General features: G+C 40.8%; 1 protein-coding gene across 1 annotated transcript; it reads right to left on the minus strand.

Moving 5' to 3' along the window:
• Positions 1-182: 182 nt before the first annotated feature.
• Positions 183-19369, minus strand: vcanb (versican b). Its single transcript, XM_028971871.1, has 15 exons — positions 19208-19369; positions 18045-18115; positions 16818-17186; positions 13268-13442; positions 12976-13103; positions 12472-12765; positions 9792-10508; positions 6964-8451; positions 6755-6868; positions 6534-6647; positions 3813-3971; positions 3345-3427; positions 2284-2428; positions 2013-2195; positions 183-1815 (listed from the first exon to the last, which is right to left on the minus strand). Exons 2-15 carry the CDS (start codon positions 18106-18108, stop codon positions 1694-1696), a joined length of 4155 nt encoding a protein of 1384 aa, XP_028827704.1. The 5' UTR covers positions 18109-18115; positions 19208-19369; the 3' UTR covers positions 183-1693.
• Positions 19370-21186: the final 1817 nt, after the last annotated feature.

The following is a 21186-nucleotide window of genomic DNA, read 5'->3' on the forward strand; positions in this document are numbered from 1 at the left end:
GTGATTTACATGTGAGTCATTACCGTAATAACACCAGATCAGTTACAAATTTGTTATCTTCTCAAATGACAACCTTCCTATTAAATTTAATAGATATTTTTTTTACCACACAAATACACTAAATTGGTATTTTTGCACATTTACAGATGTTTCACTTTCAATTTACAATGCAATACAATACATTAGCTTTAGGTCTTTTATTGCACAGCAGATAATACTCAGACAGAGCACTGAATGACACATGGAATTTATAAAAACACCAGGTTTTCACATTGTAGAGAAAGGTACAAAGTATCAATACTGATCAGTATTAAATGTAGTATAAAAAGATCACAAAACTGAATACAAAAGGAAAATGGTTACAAAAAAACATAGTTCATGTAGTCCACTGTACTGCAGTTTTCCACACTTGACCCATGCCACTCTTAGCTCGTCCAATGAATAACATTTACAGAATGTAAATAAGGACATGGCCTCACGTCAAGTGATGACCACAATTTCACATTTATCCCTTCAACAAATCAGCCAGTTTCTCACCTTTCTGAACCAGGAACATTTCAGCCATAACATCATGAACAAATAACATGAGCTCTCAAATAAAACTTTATTTCAATTCTACGAGTAACTTTGAAGCTTTATGTTTATGTCTGTTTGTTATGATTTTTTCAGTGTTTAATGTCAGATGACTATGGCATATTGGGAATTTTGTGCAGTATAAAGCAACATGGCATTTTGTGTGATACATAAAACTATACAGGACTACCTGTAAGCACAGGAACCAATACATCAAACCCAACCTCCATTTTTTGCCTTGATTCAAATTATCACAGAGTATTGTTTGAAACATTTGCAAATAAATAAAATATATATGGTCATTTTTCTTCATTCTTCTAATTGAAAGTCTGTTGGAATCAGTCATACAATATGCAGTGTTGACTTTTCTCAGTTATAATAGCATTCACTGAACATAAAATAATGAATTCAGCCTCTCCAAAATGACCATGTTATCACTTGTTTAAAAGTGCTGGTGAATAACACAGTAAATAAAACCATGACCCATTGGCCCATTCTATGTACACCAGCTTTGTACACCACAGTTCTCGCAGTCCTGTCCTTCAGGTATCCTCTAGAGTCTCAGTGTTCTGTTGACCTATTTACGTATATCTCTATGGAGAGACGTTTTTAACTATAACTATAATAATCATTTTTGACCCACACAAAGAGCAGCAACTTTTTAAAGGTCATATGCATAGGATGACTGAGGGGAAAATTGCTGGCAATGCGCTTTTAAATTCCCTACTAAAGACTACATTTGTTTACTCATTACATCGTTTGACAAAATGATGGAACTACTTTTTTGAGCATGATTTAAACCTTGCACATGGCACAAGTTCCTAAACTGTCCATGCGCATCCACCCATTCAAGACTTTCCAAACCCATAAAAAAGACTATACAATGATTATTAATTAGTCAAATACTATTACTGTATTTCAGTGGTTAGCTCATAAAGGCCTTTGTGGTTCATTAAAAAAAAAGTGATTTGTATAAAATGGAATTTGAAAAAATAATTTCAGCTTTGAAACATTCAAAAGGCACATAATTCATATTTATCACTTGTAAGTGAATTGCTTTGTGTTGACATTATGAAATTGCTTCCCACCACTCCCCTCATTTTTGGTTGTGTCAGAAACATCATTGATTGTTCTTGGACTCTCCATTTTGCCAGCGATGATGATGTCTCGAGTCATTGAACCGTCGCTTGCTGCTGTTGTAAACATTATCAAATTGGAATTTTGTCTTCTCATATGTAGATGCTGAAAGACAAATTACAGAAGATAGTGATGGTAAAATCAGGAATAAATTTTTTTTAACTGCTATGCACTGTTATCATGTTTGCTTTTTTGTATGAGGCCTTGTATGAGAAATGTTTTAAGAACTTTCCCATCAAAGCGTGAAATAATCACAAACATTCATTTCGTATAAAGACACATTTTAAGGCTGTGTCACTTACGACTCAGACAAGAGATCTTAGGGATGTCCCAGTGGCCATCATCTCGGCACCTGATGGTGGGCACATGTCTCTGAATAAAGCCCTCTTTACAGTGATACCTCACTATAGAGTTGACCTCATAGCGTGGCTTCATGCTGCCAAAGATCCTGGCATCTTTTACAACTGGAGGCTGTCCACAAGCAACTGATGAATTAAAAACCAAAATTAAGCTTTCAGACTCATTTTACTTCCAGTCTAGAAATATGACAGTGGATACACCACAGAGACTCACTTGTCCCTTTCTTGCAGGTAAAGGTCAGGTGATAGTTGCAGGGCACATCATTCCATTGACCTCCTTCATGCCATATCATAACAACGCAGTCCTCACCAGTTGAGAAGAAACTGTCAGGCTGGCCTGGCCTCCAATTTTCAAATTGCTAAGGATCATAAGATGAAGTAAGATGAATAAGGTTAGTTTATACATATATATATATGTGTGTGTGTGTATATATATAATCTTAAGATACCTATCATCTTATAATGTTGTCCACCCATAAAAGTACAGCTTGCCCTTTACATAGAGTGCATTTGCAAATCTATTTTTTTAAATGAAATGATTATTCAAGGTTATTGATCGCAGAAGATTTTGCCATTACATTTAATTTTTGCACATACAATACCAATATCTTTTGGGATATTTTTAAAACCAATAATTATGTGTGTAATTAATGATAATGAAATGAAAACAATGAAAACACTGAGGGGCAGTGCAAAGCTATTTTCTACTGGGGTCAGTGTGGGTGAATAGAGGTGCACTACTCTCTTTTTATCACATGAGGGCGCAAAGAGCACATTTCACTTTCAGTCTGAGCCTTGCCGGGTCTCCACCTCAAATCTGGCAAAACTACAGGGGAGTTTCCATTAACACAGAAAAGAAATATGTTGCACAGATACATACAGTCACCATTGTTTTAGATATACATTTGCTCATATTTTGATATTCTGATGCTGGACAAGTAACATATTGTATCGCAAAAATTATGAAAATGGATATTTATATAGTATATTATAGCTTTATAAGTCCAATTTAATCACAGCAACTTATTTGAATAAGTCCACATGCCTGCTGCATGACCCACAAAGAAGGATAAAACAAGGACACTGCCCAACATCTTATCTCAGCTGATGGCCCATGGGACAGGAACAGCTGGGCCCTGAGTGGCGCATCTGTGCTAATATTTATGCACAGGACCTGAAAGCTAGCAGTAATACATGTTGTGCGATACTTCCTTCTAAAATTTGGATAAAAGCTGATGTATGACTAACATATTAGTAATGGAGTTCCTTCCTTACCATGGGTCTGCCATCTGTCCAGCGGAAATCACTTTCAAACATCTTATCATTCAACCCTATCCACTGGTAATCGTGGCCCATTCCTGGAGTGTAAGAAAAACATTCAGAGATTTGTTCCTCAGCCTTATCAGGAAAGTGACCATAACGTGACAACAAGCTGATATTTTCAAAAGCATAAATCAGGCTTTGGTTTCTTGAACGAAGCCATTTTCAGACAGACAAGGAAGTTCTTCATGTTTTCCTCTGACTAGGCCAAAAGTCTTGACTTTCAAACAAAACTAATAATGATAAAGGTCATTATGTTAGTTTACGAGTATGTAGATACCAAGAGCTTAACATGAATCTGAGCAACTTGCCCTCCATATTATTCCACTTGGCTTCAATAGGATAAATTGTTCAAAGCACCTTTCAAAGACAGCCCTTTCCAACCGAACCTTCACCAGCACCAATCATAGGCTGCCTACTTACGGTTGACAAAGAGCTGCTCCTCGTGGGAAAGAACACTGGTGAGGTGCGCCCCCTGCAGACGGCACTCGCGTTCGGCAGCGTCCCAAGTGCGTCGGTGGGTGAAGTACTTGTAGCAGTGGCTCTGAAACTTGTGCCAGCCATAGTCACACACTTCAGTATCTGGTTCCAGGATGGATGCAGGGGTGTGATTTACATCCCAGGAACACAGAAACAGTCGTTTTACAATTCCACGAAACCAAGGTAGAGGGAAATACCAAAAAAAAAAAAGAATTTGAAACAAGCCGACATTGTATTATGGTGAGATTGTCTGTAGGCTCAGTAACACAGTGATCTGTATTTCCTGCTTCTTGGGCCTGCTTTTCAAATCAAGCATAATCCGTAACTGGTGCAAAAAAAAAAATCTGTTTAGCATAAAACCATTTCTGTCCTGCCCAACAGCTCTGCCACTAACTGGGTTTTCTAAATGAAGGGGGTCATATTCTATGCGCTACAATGATAAGCAACATTTGCATCCCAGCTGACTGCACCACTCTGAGTGTGGTCTATAACAATGGCAGCAACTCAGCTAGGGCAAGAAAATATACATGAATGAGCCAAGTGAATGGACTCAAATTTAGCTTCATAACACGGTTTTTGTGCTATGCCCTGAATGCCATTATACTTCAATGTAAGAGGCATCACAGCAAATGCATTTTATTGTGTATATAACCAATGGCAGCCACACCAGCTATCAAACTCTCATGTGAACAAGCAACGTTTTGTGGCCGATTCAGTGCTGTGTAGTGCTAAGCATCAACATTACATACACAAGACATTATTCATGGCCAGTTTGCGTCTAACATGCTGCGACTGCAAATGAAGAGCCTTAGTTCATATGAGCAGTTTATGGCGCTTTACGGCAGTGTATGGATACTTAGAGCGGCCTGGCCATGAGCTTGCGTAAAGTGTAAACTGCTGCATGGTCCCCTATTGAAAAAAAGACAACTTTTCTAGTGTGGTAATTAATAAACTTGTCTCTCAATAATCTCACAAAGCAAATGGAAGAATTTCATTAACAGCATAACATTAATTAAATTTTCTCTTCCTATCAGTATTAAAAAACAATGGACACAGAAGAGGACATGCAGGGTCTGCTTTCACTTTAGTAAAAGCATGAGAAGCCCAGGACTGCCAAATGTTCCTGGGCAAAAATGCTTGTTCAATGCTGGACGACAAAACCATTGACCAGACAGACTTCTTGTTGGTTAGTAGTTTTAGTATCCAAAGACTTTTGAGTTATTGCTTCTTAAAATATGACTGCAGTGTGGGTTGGCTAAGGTAATTCTGGGAGTATTATGTCCAGATGCTACCTTGTTTTAGAACAAGGTACTTGTTTATTTGAAGATCAGTGTGAACAGTCACTTGTCACAGTTCACACTTTTGACATTTCACATTGAGGTAGAATGAGATGTTGGCTGATCAATGTATGGGTCCGGTGAGCTGAAGAGGACTGCATCATAGGGTCTGTGAGTCAAATACAGTGATGCAAAATGGAAATTGGTTCCAGCTGCTCTCACCACGTGGAGGGCCTGCCGATTGTGATCGTGTTCCCACAAGTGCACAGTACAGTATGGGGCCTCACCTCCCAGGAGATCCCAGCCCAACAGCCACGTTGGGGCCAGACACAATCACTAACAGCCCCGGCTAACGTCACCAGAGGGAAAAAGCTTTTCTTAATCAGCCTCAGAGAATCCATAGTACTTATATGGGGGCTCAGCGGGAGTGTTTGCTGACCATTTGCTTTTCCTCTCTGTAGGGTTACTTCAATGAAACTACTCTCTCTCTCTCTCTCTCTCTCTCTCTCTCTCTCTCTCTCTCTCTCTCTCTCTCTATATATATATATATATATATATATATATATATATATATATATATGTTGGTGTGTGTGTGTGTGTGTGTTATTTCATAGTCCTGTGTCTTCAGTTTTTGATCTGTAATATAAATAATGCAATACCCATAAATGGGTAGGTGTGTCCAAACCTTTGACTGGTATATTAAAAATATGTTATTGCCAAGAAAGAAATTAGATCCATATAAATATCAAACAGAGCTCTGAACCTCTTTAGAGTTGGCTGTTAAAGCCTGTAGCACTTTGATAACTTTTTCAATGTGATGACATGTTTTGCTTTGAAGAAGTCCTGATGCACACGGAGACAAAGAACAATGCTTGCTTTTGTGACAGACAAATGTGAGCAAATTGGACAAATGTTCGGGAACTGCAGTCGTTGACAGTGTTTTTATATTGATTTACTGACATGCCTGCAAGGCAGCCATCTCACCCATTGAGCTCAGGGACCTGGTCCAAATGTGTTGGCGTCATGATGACAAAGCACAGAGGCACCAGGCCTCACCGAGCAAAAAGCCCCCTTATCTCAAACACTGCCCCTGGCACTACATTGTGTCCCCCTGTGTCTTCTTTGTTGGATCTAATAGTACAGAAGACTCCTGTGGGTTCTCCAGCCAAACATTCAGGTCAATTGTTTAGGGTGATGCAAGTCTACAGTCTGTTTTTGAGGTAGCGCAGAGGAATTAATTCAAAATCACAAATTGCAGTAGTTACATGAAGGCACCATGAAATACGAACCTCAAGCTTAGCACATGGGAGAAAGGAAAAGAAGGTTCTTTTTTCTGTCAGCATCACTTCTGAAGTAAACAGGACTTGTAGATGGCAGGAGAGCTTACCGTGCTCACAGTTTGCCCCGGAGTAGCTGGGCAGGCATATGCAACTGTACAAGTTGGAGCCATCAACGCAAGTCGCTCCGTTGAGGCAGGGGTTTGACTGGCATTCATCAGAATCTGTTCAGAGTCAAGCAATGAGATCCTCATGAGCTTTAGCGAACCAAAAAATTAACCGGCTCAATGTTTGGGTGACATCAGCAGCAGAGGCTTGTGAGCTTCCATACCTGTCTCACAACGATCTCCTTCATAGCCCGGCAAACAAATACAGATGTGAACACTGCCTCTCAAATAGCAAGAGCCTCCGTTTTCACAGATGTTCTCAGAGCAAAGGATGACATCTACAAAGACAAGAAAAGATCTGTTCACAAAAGGTCAGTTTTTATGGACGGTGTACATTGATTGTTTTTTAAAGGACTTCTTTGTATCTGTATACCTGGTACATCAACAGTGTGCCCTTCTAGGGTGTAAGGCCTGTAGGTCTTTGCCTCTGGCTCACTTGTTGTTTGTAGGACTTTCAGAGGTGGTTCAGCCTCAACTTGGTAGGGTCTGGTAAACTCTTCGTAGTCTACATCAGGCTCAGCTGGGGTAGTGGATTTTTCAGTCACAGCTGAGATCTGGCTCGTGGTGAGAGTCTCTCTGGTCACTTCAACTGTCCTGCTGTGGTCTGTAACTGGTTGTGCAGTGGACAGCTCTGTATCGAGGAGACTGGAGATTGGCAGTGAGGAGACCACAGATGTGTCTGTGGAGGCTGCAGAGCTAACAGGATGAAAAACTTTGGTTTGGCTGATCTGAGTAGTAGTTGCATGTTCAGCATCATCTCCTGAAAACTCTTGTGGCTCTGTGGTACCACCATCTTGGTCAGTGTCTTCAGGGAAGTGTGTGATAACTGACATGGTGACCAGACTTTTAGGTTTAGATGTGAATTGCTCTGAATAAGGAGGCAATGGAGTTCTGTCCTCCTCCATGGAACCCTCATAGGCCTTTTCCTTTTCATCATCTTTAGTGTATGGAATGGCTGCTGGTAACACAGTTGACACAGTGTGTTCAATTGAGACTTGAGATGTCTGTTGACCAGAGCCCATGCCATCAGTGCTGATCTCAGGAAGGGCCATGGGTTCTTCTGTTGCTGTTAACCCCACTATCTCCTTAATCAAAGCATCACTGTCTTCAGTGAGCCTTTGTGAAATCTCAGGATGAGTTGTGGCCACTGGGACCTCCACAGTAGGCACTGGCAGTGAAGATCCAGTGAAGGGTGTGGGTCGTCTTGGCTCAACTGATACTGTATTTCCTGAAATAGCAGCAGAGAGCGGAACAGTCATTGATGGAGGCGGAGTGAGGAATTTAGACAATCCTGGACTGTAGACAAATGTTTCCTCTTCTGCAGATGTAGAGCCCTCGAAGTCCTCAGTCCTGCCAATGTCACTTGTAATGGCAGCAGGTGTCATGGTAAGGAGCTTCTCTGTAGTTATGGGACTTTCTGTACTCCTTTCTGTCACCACCATTATTTGCTCATGAGACATAGTGGTGGTCAGCATTTCATCAGGGATGATTTCACCCTCAGCATCTGTAGAGTGCAGTCCAGAGCTTTCAGCAGCATCAGTAGAAATCTGTCCTGGGGCTAGAGACATTGCCTCAATACTTGGGAGTCTAGTTGCAGATGCTGAAAACATGGACAGCTTTGTTGAGCTTTCTGTCGTTTCAATGCTCAAATCTATATTGAATAGCTTGTCTTCTGGTGGAGTTGCCACATCAAACTGATCTCCTCTTGCTTCCTCGTATTCAGGAACGTCAGGCTTAAGAATCATCTCATTGTTCCCATTGATGAACATGGGTGTAATGGCTATGTCATCAGGCAGAGTAGCATGTGACATGTCAGGAAACTGAATGTCTGGTTTTGTCAAGATTCTCAAAATGTCATCAACTGGAAAAAAATTAATAATATAGATTACTGGCTGTGAGCTTCACTAATTGAAAGGCTATCAATTTGGTCATTTTTTTTAGGTTTTACAAAATTGATTGAAACCCCCTACAATGTCTTTATTTTTATTTATTTATCCACTGTCTGTTATAAGCTCAAACATACAGGTTTATGGAGATGACATTAAACATACTAAGATGTACATTCATAGCAAGATCCACAGGCTTCCAGATTTTATCCTTTGGCAAGTCCTTATGTGACCCAACAATGAATATCTGTATTAGTTTAGGGGCCTTAATCTGTTATACACTGTGAAAAATGTCAGGGATTTCAGATGATGAAGCAATGTATTGTTGTGTCCTTTTGAGAAACTGCCAGTAGCCCCAGAGACATTTTTTTATAATAAATAACACCCCCACACATCACTTCATTGATGGGTATACTGGCAGTTATTCAGTGTAACCTGGTGTGAGAGCTGGGTGACAGCAGCTTTGGCCTACGAATGATTACAGTGCTCATTGATAATCAGGAGCTTTTGCCATCTGACTTCAGGGCAATTTCTTCTATGCAGCTATAAGACCAAAATGTAGGCAATGCACTCATATATTTGTATGGCTTCCTTGCTTTAAATCTCTTGTGTAGCCATGAGTAAGTCCCAGGTGGGAGCATTTCAAATGACATTTTTAAAATAGCTATAGAAGTTAATGTCAAATTACCCTGCAGCAATACTGTGACACAAATCTCAGAAACCTTTCAAGTTGAAAGATTGGTTTGTGTCAATGATGCTGAAGCTAGCATTTGAATATCTCTTCTGTAAAACACTTAAATGTTGATTAGATTTGTTAATGTTAACACTTATAACCTAAAACACTTGTTAAGGCACAAATGGCAAGCTTTTGAAGTGCAAATCATTAACTTAAATCTTCAGTAATATTTACTGTTACCTTTATGTTACATATCAAGAGTGAGGAAGGAATGTTCTGTGGAACAGCAATGCTGAACATGCACTTTTTCTCTGCAGTTGTTATGAATAATTACATTAAAATTAGTTGCATTAAACATATAGGCAGTAGGGAAATGGTATTGAGCAGAGTTGGAAACAGATCTGGTGTGATTTGGTTCATTGATTAAATAAAAAATAAATATATACACACACACACACACACACACACACACACACACACACACACACACACACACATATATATATATATATATATATATATATATATATATATATATATATATATAAATAAAACAACTCAACTCAACCATACTACTTACTAACCATGAATGAGCCATGAATATGATAAGTTAGTAGGGAATTAAAACTGAAGTCCTACCGGATTGGTTTTTGTCTTTCACGTTGACAATGATGACATGAAGAGGTTGCTTTGTGGGTATGACCTTCGCCAGCTCGCCAGAGTCCACTGGTGTTTGGCCTTCTTGGCTGACTGTGGACTCTGAAGTTACAATCAAGTCTTTGGTGGTGTGGTCAATTATCCAGCCATGATCAGGCAGCTTTCCAACATCAGCAGTGGCTTCTGGCAGATGAGTTTCAATTGAAGCAGTAACTAAGGTCTTCATGACTTCCGGGGACACAGTGGCTGTTGTTCCCAAGTCTTGGTCAGCAAAGTCTGGTTGTTTAGTAACTACAAGTGGACTGATCTCAGTAGTGTCCTCTCCACTGGTACTTCCCTCCGCACTAATTTCTCTGCTCTCCTCAGGTCCCACATCCAATGGCGGCTTCTTGCCATGGATAGTGGAAAGAGGAGGAGGTGGCAATGCAATGACATCTCCACGGTCAGGAAGAGACTCTACGAACCCAGCCTCATTAAACTCATAATCAAGGACTATGGATTCAGGGCTGACAGAGACAGACACAGAAAGGTCTTCTTCAAAGACAACTCTGCCTGGTACTGACATGTTCACCGAGAACATGGATGGTGGTTCTGTGATTGAGGTCTTAGCTTCCTCTATGTCGGCCAGCTTAGACAAAGCGGTGGTGAAAATTTTGCCCGTGGGGTATACCGCAGTTGTTGTGGCTGTGGGATCAATACCTTAAAAACAGATCAGAATATGATTATAGAAAAGCAATCAATATACAATTTTAAAAGTATGTTTATTTTCTGAAGGGTGTCTGATGCCTTCTTATGATTTCACAGAAAAGGCCTACAATTCTTAAGTGTTAAATTAATAAAGAAAATAAAAATATTTGATACTATTGTCATTTAATTGTCATTTCTCCTAGTTTCTCTAGGAGAAACATGGCCTATAGTAAAAAACAAACAAACGGGAAAAAGTAAATCTGCAGCTGCTTCTATGGTCATCTCAGATGTGATGTACCACACCCTGTCTGGCTGCTCTCTCTAAAAATCTATGGACGTTTCAGGCTAGCGCTCCTTTCTTACTGGCTGTGTGTCAGGAACAGGAGTCAGCTGTTAGCCATTAGAGACATGTCCTCTTTTCTCAGCAGTTATCTCTGTTGTAAAACACGAAGCGCCCCCCCCAGTAAAAAAAAAATCACTGATCCTGAAAGAGGAGGGGGCATCTGGCCATCTCCCCACATTTATTTGTGCTTTGTTCAGGGGAACCATTTTCCTGTTTCCTGGTTTACTGCTATATTTGTTGCCTGTATCTTCTACTTCTTAACAAATCAAATCTGTTTGCCATCCAATTTTTATAGAGACCAAACCTCCTGTTAGTTTAGTGATCCAGAAGTATACGTTTTTCTTGTCATGGAGGCTGACCTATTTAAATCAGTGATGAGTAGCTGTGTGTAGTATGACAAATGGCTTTCCCTAAATTTTACTCATAAATCATACATAATCTTTGCCTAAGGCCTTGTACTGACTTTTTATATGTTGGATTAGCGTTCAAATGATTCCATGACAATGAGTCTTGCTATGGAAATGTTGAGAAAAACATGATAACCTGCTTGCTGCCATGTCCAAGTCCAGTTTCTTGGGCATTCATCCTCTATTTATTTTACCCAGATCAGGTTTCCCATTAATGAGAAAGTCCCAGCACATTAGAATGATGGAGGCATCTCTGTCTGTCGCCCAGACAGAGAGATGGATAAACAGTTTTAATAATCATCAGTGGGATTCCTGACCAGTGCGTTGCTACTGGAAAAGGCGCACCTCCCAAAACTTTTCAGATTAGGCATTCAAAATGTGGACTATAAATGTTGCAGAACACCGATGCTGCATAAACTTTCTTTCAAGAGTGGTATTTTTTATGCACTAGAAATATTGAAAAGTTTCCTGTAGATACCTTGTAATAGCCCTATTTTGACACTGTGGCACAGGCTGGTAAAGATGATCCATGTTATCAGAGTCAGACAATGATCAAAATGCCAGTGATTATTATTGCCTACTGCCAACTGAACAAGAATCATTAGTCTGTTAGCCACATGTACCACTATTACTAAAGGAAGCTAATGTGATTTGGAAATTCTCCAGACTCTGCGACCAGCTGAGAACACTCCACCCAAGCTCTAAAGAAAAGAAAACTCTGCTGTGGATGTCCAGCCACTCAGCAACAGTGTTTCACTTGGACAAGCATTAGTAGTGTCCAATTTAAATGCAGAAATACAATAATGGAAAGTTACACAGCTATTAAAAGAAATACTCAGCGTATTGGGACAGTCATGGAATTTAGAAGAGCAATGCAACAAACAGAGATGAACTGATGAGGTGCGTTTTTTAATTCTAATATCTAATGGAACTTAGACAAAAGGTTTGAAGGAACAGAGGTTAGTCATACAGCATCTGAACGGGTTAACAGGTAATCTTAAAGTCAGATGGAATTTACACAAGAACTGAAGAATGAAGCAGAAGAAGGTGATGAAATCTGATGATGCTCCAGAGAATCATACAGTCCTGCGTTGTCCCTCCACCCCAATTTCAGAGTTCACTCAGAGTCCAGTCAGGCCAGCCTCTGATGTAATGCTTTCATAGAACAGAAACGCCCTAGATGCCATTCAGTCTCCTGAATGTCGAAATACATTTCCATACTCACCTTTGAAGCAGAAAGCGCCAAACTTTTCAGTTGGCAATGGGAATCCGGTCTGGTTTTCAAAGCGGTACATGGTCCGAACTCCAAGCTGGCCTCGGCCACACTGCATTCTGGGAACTGAGACAGGGTAGCGGACACTGCCGTCAGAAAGCCAGCTGAAGTCACAACGGTCCAGGCCCTTCCTCCAGGCAGCGTGCAGATGACCCGGTGAAGCCAGAACCGCATCCATCTTCTCACACTCCTCCATGGCCTCTTGGAAGGTCATTTTCTCCTTGATTGGCACATGAAACACTTCACCTGATGAAACACAATGATTCAGCAAGAAAGGTTTAAAGAATGTTCTATTTGGTGAATAGTTATCTGAATAATATTAACTTAAATACACAGTTGCCATGTAGTAATATAATATCTCAAAATATAATAAATCTCAATATACTGGGATGTGTTTTGAACTTTTACAATATATAAGTTAATTATCTGAACTTCCAAAATCTTGAGGAAACATACCCTGAAGTTTATCCACATAGCAGTACACATCATATGTTTCATTGGGGTTTCTTATTCCATATGTCCTTATGCCAGGCCTTCCCAATTTGTCGCCATGACAGCCCGCTCTTGGTTTGGTAATTGGGTATCTGAGAAATAAAACGTCAGGGCATTTTGTGAAATAAGTAACTGGGACATTGATGGCCACCGCTCAGGTGATGGGTTAAAGGCAGAGGACGCATTTCATTGTGTGCACCATCACTTTCATTCATGTAATGTTTTAAGTGTGCAAGCTTGCAATTATAGAACTCACCTGACTGTTTGATCTCTTAACCATCCAGCGTCACACTGGTCAAACCCATCATCAAAGGCAGCTTTGAGCTGCTCTACACTGGCGATGACTGCGTGAACATTCTGGCAGGCTTCCTTGGCTTTTTCGAATGTTAACGTGTACCTACTGGTGCTTGCCCGATAGTGAAACACAACACCTGTGAAAAAATAAATCAATTAGCCGTCAATCATGATTCAAGCAACCTCAACTTCAACAAGACTCAACTTCAAATTATGCTCATTATACACTGGAATTTGCAATCGTAATCGTAGATTACATTCCTCTGGAGCAATGTTTGGGACAGTGTGTCACGTCCTGGCCATAGTGGACTAGCAGCCATCACCTAAGTCTATCGCACTACATCCTATTTGTCTAGGATCCCTGCATTTATACTCGCATTAGGCATCGCTGTCAGAATGTCCCTTGTTCTTCTGCAGTTATAGAATATCTGTCATTTCACACTTGAGTCTGCTGCCTCTCCATGCAAAGTATCTTTTGCATTGACACAGTAAGTAATTTTGAGCTTAACTAGCTCAAAATGTAAAGAGATGAAGATGAGTTATAGCACAACTTGGTATTTTCCTTTACAGCAATGCCATATAAAATATAGTTACGATGATAAGAGTTAGATACTTTTTTCACTGAAACTTCACTAATGTTTTAACTGGCACAGTTAAAACAGGGTCTTTATTTCATTCGATTAGCATAAAGGGACACCATGTTAGGGCTCTGCTTTCTGTGGTATATTAATGAGAAATCTTTGTTTTGGGGACTTATGGGGCAGTGGTGGCCTAGCAGGTAAGAAAACAGAACCATAATCAGAAGGTTGCCGGTTCGAATCCCAAAACGACAAGTTGCCCCTGAGGTGCCACTGAGCAACACACTGCTGCCTGGGCGCCTCTCATGGCTGCCCACTGCTCACCAAGGGTGATGGTTAAATGCAGAGGACACATTTTGTTGTGTCTCTGTGTGTCACTGATTTCACTGATGTTATTTATCAGATACTGAGCCTGAGTTACATATCAGTTTGTTGGCATATGCTGAGCAACGAGCCACAATTGAACTGATTTGAACTGAAATATCTTTAATGCATCTGTGTAGTTTTTATATTTGATGACAGGAAATAAAACTGGAATGTCCTGCCCCACTCATCAGAACTGCGACGCATGACTACGTCCTTAAATGACCAACCACATCCATATGGCCAAGGAATGCTTTAGACCAACTCCTGAAATTCAGTGAAACTTGCAAACTAGATAATATAATATTAGCTCCCATGCTGAACTGGAACAGCACTGAAGTTCTGCTTGGCATGGATGGCATAATGCCCCCTACAGGCTCATAAAACTTACTAGAGCCAGCTGTGCCTTGCTTCCATAACCTCTCACACATGGTATGCATTTTTATGCATAAAACTGTGTTTTACTGTGCATGCTGGACCCTAATATAGTGATTAATGTACCGTATTATATTGTATAATATTGAAAATGATTGAATCATTGAATGTTGGCTACAGTTTTGCTTATTCAAGACATTACAGGAGAGGCTGAACTTAAGGGTCCATTGAAGATTTCAGTGGGAATTAGAGACCCCTGGCATCTTTAAATGAGTCTGGAGGACAGTATCATTTTCCCATTGTTTCCAGAAACTGAAAGTTGGCGCAATCAATACAGTTACAAACCAATGTCATTGTCCCACATGACACAAAAAGTAGAATCAATAGAAGAAGTAGGTTGGCTATTACTAGGACTGTGGCTGAACTAGATGAAAGTACAAAAAAGTGTGGCTCTTGTTCGCTAGTGTACAGTCGTGGCCAAAAGTTTTGAGAACTACATAAATACTGGTTTTCACAAAGTTTGCTGCTTCACATTTTAGATCTTTTTGTCAGTTGTTTCTGTGATGTGTTATAGTAAAATTACAAGCATTTTATACATTTCATTGGCTTTTATTGACAATTACTGCAAGTCTATGCAAAGAATGAATATTTGCTCTGTTGTCCCTTTTTATTCAAGACCTATGCAATTTGCCCTGACATTCAATTAATCAACTTCTGGGCCGAACCCTGACTGATGGCAACCCATTCCTTCATAATCAGTGCTTGAAGTTTGTCAGAATTTGTGGGTTTTTGTTAGTTCTAAATTGGATTAAGGCCATGGACCCAAAATTCCAATGTTTTGTTCCCGTGCCACTTGGTTTGGCCGTATGGCACGGTGCTCCATCATGCTGGAAAAGGCATTGTTCTTCACCAAACTGTTCTTGGATGGTTGGGAGAAGTTGCTGTCGGAGGATGTTTTAGTACCATTCTTTATTCATGGCTGTGTTCTTAGGCAAAATTGTGAGTGAGCCCACTCCCTTGGATGAGAAGCAGCTGCACACATGAATGGTCTCAGGGTGCATTACTGTTGGTGCGAGACAGGACAGGTAGCAATCACCTTTTCATCTCCGCACCCTGAAAAATTCTTCACAACACTTGAACCTCTCTGCTTGAAGTTTTGATGATCAGATAAATGTTTGATTTAGGAGCAATTTTAGTAACAGCAACATTCTTGCCTGTGAAACACTTTTTATGCAACGCAATGATGACTGCACATGTTTCCTTGCAGGTACCCCTGTTTAACAGAGGAAGCATCACCCTTCTTTGAAAGCACCCAGTCTGCTATTCTAACTCAATCAGCATAACAAAATGATCTCCGGCCTCGTTCTCCTCAACACTCTCACCCGTGTTAGCAGGAGGATCACTGAAATTATCTCAGCAGGTTCATTTTCATGGCAAAGAGGGACTTTTCAATTTATCTGATCACTGATCAAACATTCTGGCGTGTATTATACAAATTGACACAATTAAAACATTAGCACCAAACTTTGTGAAAACCAATATTTGTGCCATTCTCAAAACTGTATGGTCAAGTAGGGTGGTAGTGGCCTAGTGGGTAACACACTCGCCTATGAACCAGAAGACCCAGGTTCAAATCCCACTTACTACCATTGTGTCCCTGACCAAGACACTTAACCCTGAGTGTGTCCAGGGGGGGACTGTCCCTGTAACTACTGATTGTAAGTCACTCTGGATAAGTCACTCTGGATAACATAATCTTTAGTGATGTTGGCACATATAACACAGATTTCAAGCATCCAGAATTAGTAAGTAGTGAGAGATGTCAGGCTGCTTTCATTTAAAATATACAAAAATATGTACAGAAATAGAAATAACTACACACCAGCTAAAAGGGTAGTTAGTTCTTTTTGTCAAGGCTCAGATAAATATCATGCAGATCTTTCTTGATTAATCTATTTATGCAACTCCTAAGAACACCTTACTTTACACTGGCAAACAAGCTCCAGGCTGTGATCAGTTTAAATATAGTGCCCTGATAGCAATAAAGCTATAATGTGCATGTTCCATTGTGCAGAAGTGACATTCTGTCATGCACACGTTTGATTTCTGCCATCTAAAATAAAGTAAAAAAAAAAAACTACTAAAAACTAAAGTTGCTTTATTTTGTACCTTTGTTCTGCTTTTACCACTACTCACCACTAACATCTAAGGATACTGTATCTTGGGTGTCTTCAATGCCATACATGACTTCACATCGGTAGAGGCCTGCATCACTGGCCCGCAGCTCCACTATCGTCAGGGAAGCATCTCCCACAGCTTCTGGATGGCTTGGTACCGACACCCTTTCCTTGTACTCCTGTCCAATCTTTATCACCCCATTCTGTGCCACCAGCACTGTGTTCTCGGTGTCTCCAGTCTGCAGCCTGGTCCACTTGATTCGAAGGTGGTCATCTGCTGGGGTGCTGGAGGTTGGTACGGGCATCGTGGAAAAATGGCACGGCAGAACCACTTTCCCTGCCAGAGAGCCCTTGACAGGGGAATTCTTCACTGCCTCCCATGCTGTATCTGGGCATAAAGAGTAGAAAAGCAGGGCAATTCTGAACAGAGGTTTGACCCCACCCCTAATGGTTGCCTTCAGAGCCATTCAACATTCATATGGAACATATAAGTGGAACTGAGGCACAATAAGGTTTTTAACGAACATATTTAAGGTGTCAGGAAACAGGTCCTTAATTTGGAACATAAAACATGTGAACCAATTCAGGATCACTGGTAAGTACATTAGTGGATCCACTGAGGACCAGAGAAGTCAATCAAGCCTTTATTTGAGCCTTGTTTCTGCCTGATTGATATGGTTTGAGCCAACAGGGTTTTCGTGGAAGTATCAACAGGATAATGGCAAATGTGGCCTGTGAACACTATAATGGAAGAAATTCAGAGGCAATCATCAAAGCCACGCCCTTCAAGGTTGGTTAGAGGGCTAAAGTGTGTTCCATTGTTTATTAGAACATATAGTGTTTCCATACAGTGTACAGCCTATCCACAGAATCCACAGATCCTTTTCAAATATATTTTGGATAGTACATATATAATGCTAATGAAATATTCATCTGAATTACCATAGGGGGAAAAAGTAGAAGTCTGTTTTGGCTAGAATCCATCCACTGTGCCTGCTGATTACGTCAGCCTCTTGGCTAATGTACGAAACTCACAACTGATGAACAAACCTGGCTGGTTAAAATTTACACAGCCAAAAATAACTCCACTGAACTCATCCACGAAACTCTAAGGTAACGTTTAAAGGAAAAATCGGTGTGAGATGATTTTACACAGAAACGTCTTAATTCAACCACAGATTATTGAACTCTAGATTTCAAACATAGTGTCATTAAAAAAAATTATAGAAATGATGAAGAAACTTACCATCTTCTGAGAATGCACTGCTAATACAAGCCAACCACAGGATGTGTTTTAGGTTCATTAACATCTCCAGTCTGGAAGTAGAGACAGATATTCAGGTTGGTTTCTGATGATGTTAACACTGCTATGTGCAGCAAGTCTTAAGATTTTTGGGTTACACAGCACATGTAATAGGTAAGTGTGTCACAGCTGGTTCATGCGTTGGCAGTAAGTGTGCCTGTATGCAAACATTATGCATATGTAATTTACATAATATTCTTTCAGAAAAATGTGCAGTGATGCTGGTTTAACATTTGTAGTCGTGCAATATAGATAATTAATTGTAAATTTCCCACTTGTGGGACTAATAAAGGATCATCTTAACCAATTAGAACCTCAGGAATCAGGACCATAGACAGCTCATCATTATTATTCAATAACTACATTTTATCAATTCAGTAATTACACATAAAAATTTTACATTTTTATATATTTGGCAGACACCCTTATCCAGAGTGACTTACAATCAGCAGTAACCTGGAGTCACTCATGTTCAAGGACAGAATGGTAGTAAGTGGGGTTTGAACCTGCGACTTTATGGTCTTCTGGTTCATAGGCGAGAATAATTATCCCCAGTAAAAGTTGACCAGGGCTCCATTCAAACAACAAAAGACATCGCGACAGATCCACTCAGCTCCTGCCCAACGGAACTGGGTGTAGCACCACGAGGGTTAACGACGTCGCCAGGGGGGCTTTGGTGAAATAAAAGAAGCATCTTCAGTTTATCCTACAGACAACACACTAAAGTCCCGTTTACATCGTTTTTAGACTAAGAGACCTGCGTCAGAAACATCCAATGGATAGGACGTTAAGACACATCGACACTGTCTCTTTTTTGCCAACTAGTAATAATAATTATAACAATAATAATAAATAATGTTGATAATGAGACTAAATTACGAGACCGTCCGGCGTAACACATCGCCGATCCCATCTGTCAGCTGTGAGGAGCGGCTGGTAGAGGCCACACAACAAAGATGCCCGCGGGGACATCACTTTATCCACTTTGGACCGAAATAATCGCACCGCGACCCGAGTCATTTGGGAGATAAATGCATTTAATTTCTCGTCCAGGTCTTAGATTTGCGCTGAAAGAGCGCAATCGGGCTTCACGGCGAGGACAATACCTTGTCTTGGTGCGTAAAAGTCCCACGGTGAGACGGGGCTTCCTCCGTCCAATTCCGGTCCCCACACGTTCAGTCCGCAGCCCGCGCTGACATTGAACCGAGGCAGCAAGAACCGCGAGCCGGCAGCAAGTTCAAATTGGATTTACACCCACCAGCGTCGGCGAGGAGGAGGATGAGGAGGAGGAGGAGGAGGAGGAGCGCGCGGTGCCCGGCCTCCGGGAGCGCGCGTGCGCGTGCGCGCGGGAGAGGGCGAGGGACGGACGCGCTCCTGAATGCGCGTCTCCGCGGAGTATCTCTGTCCATTATAAAGTCCAGTTATTAGAAAGGGGGATTATGAACGTTCACCACACGTTGACTAGATGTTGCGGAAATGTTCCACATGGGGGAGAACCGCGGTTGACCATTACTACAACAGCCGTGGCCGAAGACAGACGTTTTGAGAATGACACAAATACTGGTTTTCATCAAGTTTGCTGTCTTTATTGTGTCAATTTGCGTATACTCCAGAATGTTATGAAGCGTGATCAGATGAATTGCGTGATCAGATGAACTTGATCCCCAAAAAACCTTCTCCACTGCATTTCAGACCTGCCACATTTCAGTGATCCTCTCGTTAATACAGGTGTTGAGGAGCACAAGGCTGGAGATCATTCTGTCATGCCGATTGAGTTAGAATAGCAGACTGGATGCTTTAAAAGGGGGGTGATGCTTGAAATCATTGTTCTTCCTCTATTAACCAGACTTTTGGAGGCTGGCCTGGTGTCAAAAAGGGCAACAAAGAAGCCACTTCTCTCCAAGAAAAACATCAAGGACAGACTGACATTCTGCAAAAAGTACAGGGATTGAATCAGAGTCCCAATATCTTTATTATTATTGTAAAAAGTACAACGAAATTAGGTGCAGTCCCTGAGCCGGAGACGTATACTTTAACATTTAACATTTTCAGCCTTTATCAGACGCCCTTATCCAGAGCGACTTACAATCAGTAGTTACAGGGACAGTCCCCCCCTGGAGCAATTTAGGATTAAGTGTCTTGCTCAGGGACACAATGGTAGTAAGTGGGATTTGATAGGCGAATGTGTTACCCACTAGGCCACTACCACCCTACTTATATAATACAAAAATAATACAAAATATGATACACAATATAAAATTAAAATAAAAGGTTGAGGTAGAAACCTTATTGCACATTTTTGGAAAAATATATTAAAAGTTATTAAGTGCCCTGATGGCAACAACAAATCTGTTGTTTAGTCTTGTTTGTCCTGGTTTGTCCTCTATCTCTTGCCTCATTGCGGCAGTTGGAACAGGTCATGATCAGGATGTGATATTTATGATATTTTGTGCTCTCTTGAGGGAGTGAGTGATGTGCAGTTTGTCCAGAGATGGTAAAGAACAGCCAGTGATTTCCTGGACTGTCTTCATAATCCGCTGCAGTGATTTCTTCTGCGCTTTTGTGCAGCTAGAGAACCATGCGCAGAGGCAGTATTTCTCAGGGAACAAAACATTGAAATTTTGGGTCCATGGCCAGGACACTCCCTGGACCTTAATCCAATTGAGAACTTGTGGTCAATCTTCAAGAGGCGGGTGGACAAACAAAAACCCACAAAATCCAAGCACTAATTTTGGAATGGGTTGCAATCAGACAGGATTTGGCTCAGAAGTTGATTGACAGCATGTCAGGGCCAATTGCAGAGGTCTTGAAAAAACACAAATATTGACTCTTTGCATAAAATTGAAGTGATTGTCGATAAAAATGCTTGTAATTACACTTCAATACACCACAGAAACAACTGACAAAAAGATCTAAAACACAGAAGCAGCAAACTTTGTGAAAACCAGTATTTGTGTTTTTCTCAAAACCTTTGGCCACGACCGTAGAGTGTTCGGCGACTAAAAACTCGCATTACAGCTTCAGTTCCCCTGGAGCGATTCAGGATGGGAGGCCATGGGGGTAGCGATTTTTAACCTGTGGCTTT

This window comes from Denticeps clupeoides, chromosome 3 (assembly GCF_900700375.1).
Source record: "Denticeps clupeoides chromosome 3, fDenClu1.1, whole genome shotgun sequence".
Lineage (NCBI taxonomy): Eukaryota > Metazoa > Chordata > Actinopteri > Clupeiformes > Denticipitidae > Denticeps > Denticeps clupeoides.

Excerpts from the sequence above, each read along its gene's own strand:
- vcanb (XM_028971871.1), bottom strand. The coding sequence starts at position 18,108 with ATGTTAATGAACCTAAAACACATCCTGTGGTTGGCTTGTATTAGCAGT. Across the intron at positions 3,972-6,533 it reads CGGGGCAAACTGTGAGCACG|ATACTGAAGTGTGTGACTAT; the intron begins GTAAGCTCTCCT and ends TCCTGGAACCAG. Across the intron at positions 2,196-2,283 it reads TACCTGCAAGAAAGGGACAA|TTGCTTGTGGACAGCCTCCA; the intron begins GTGAGTCTCTGT and ends TTAATTCATCAG.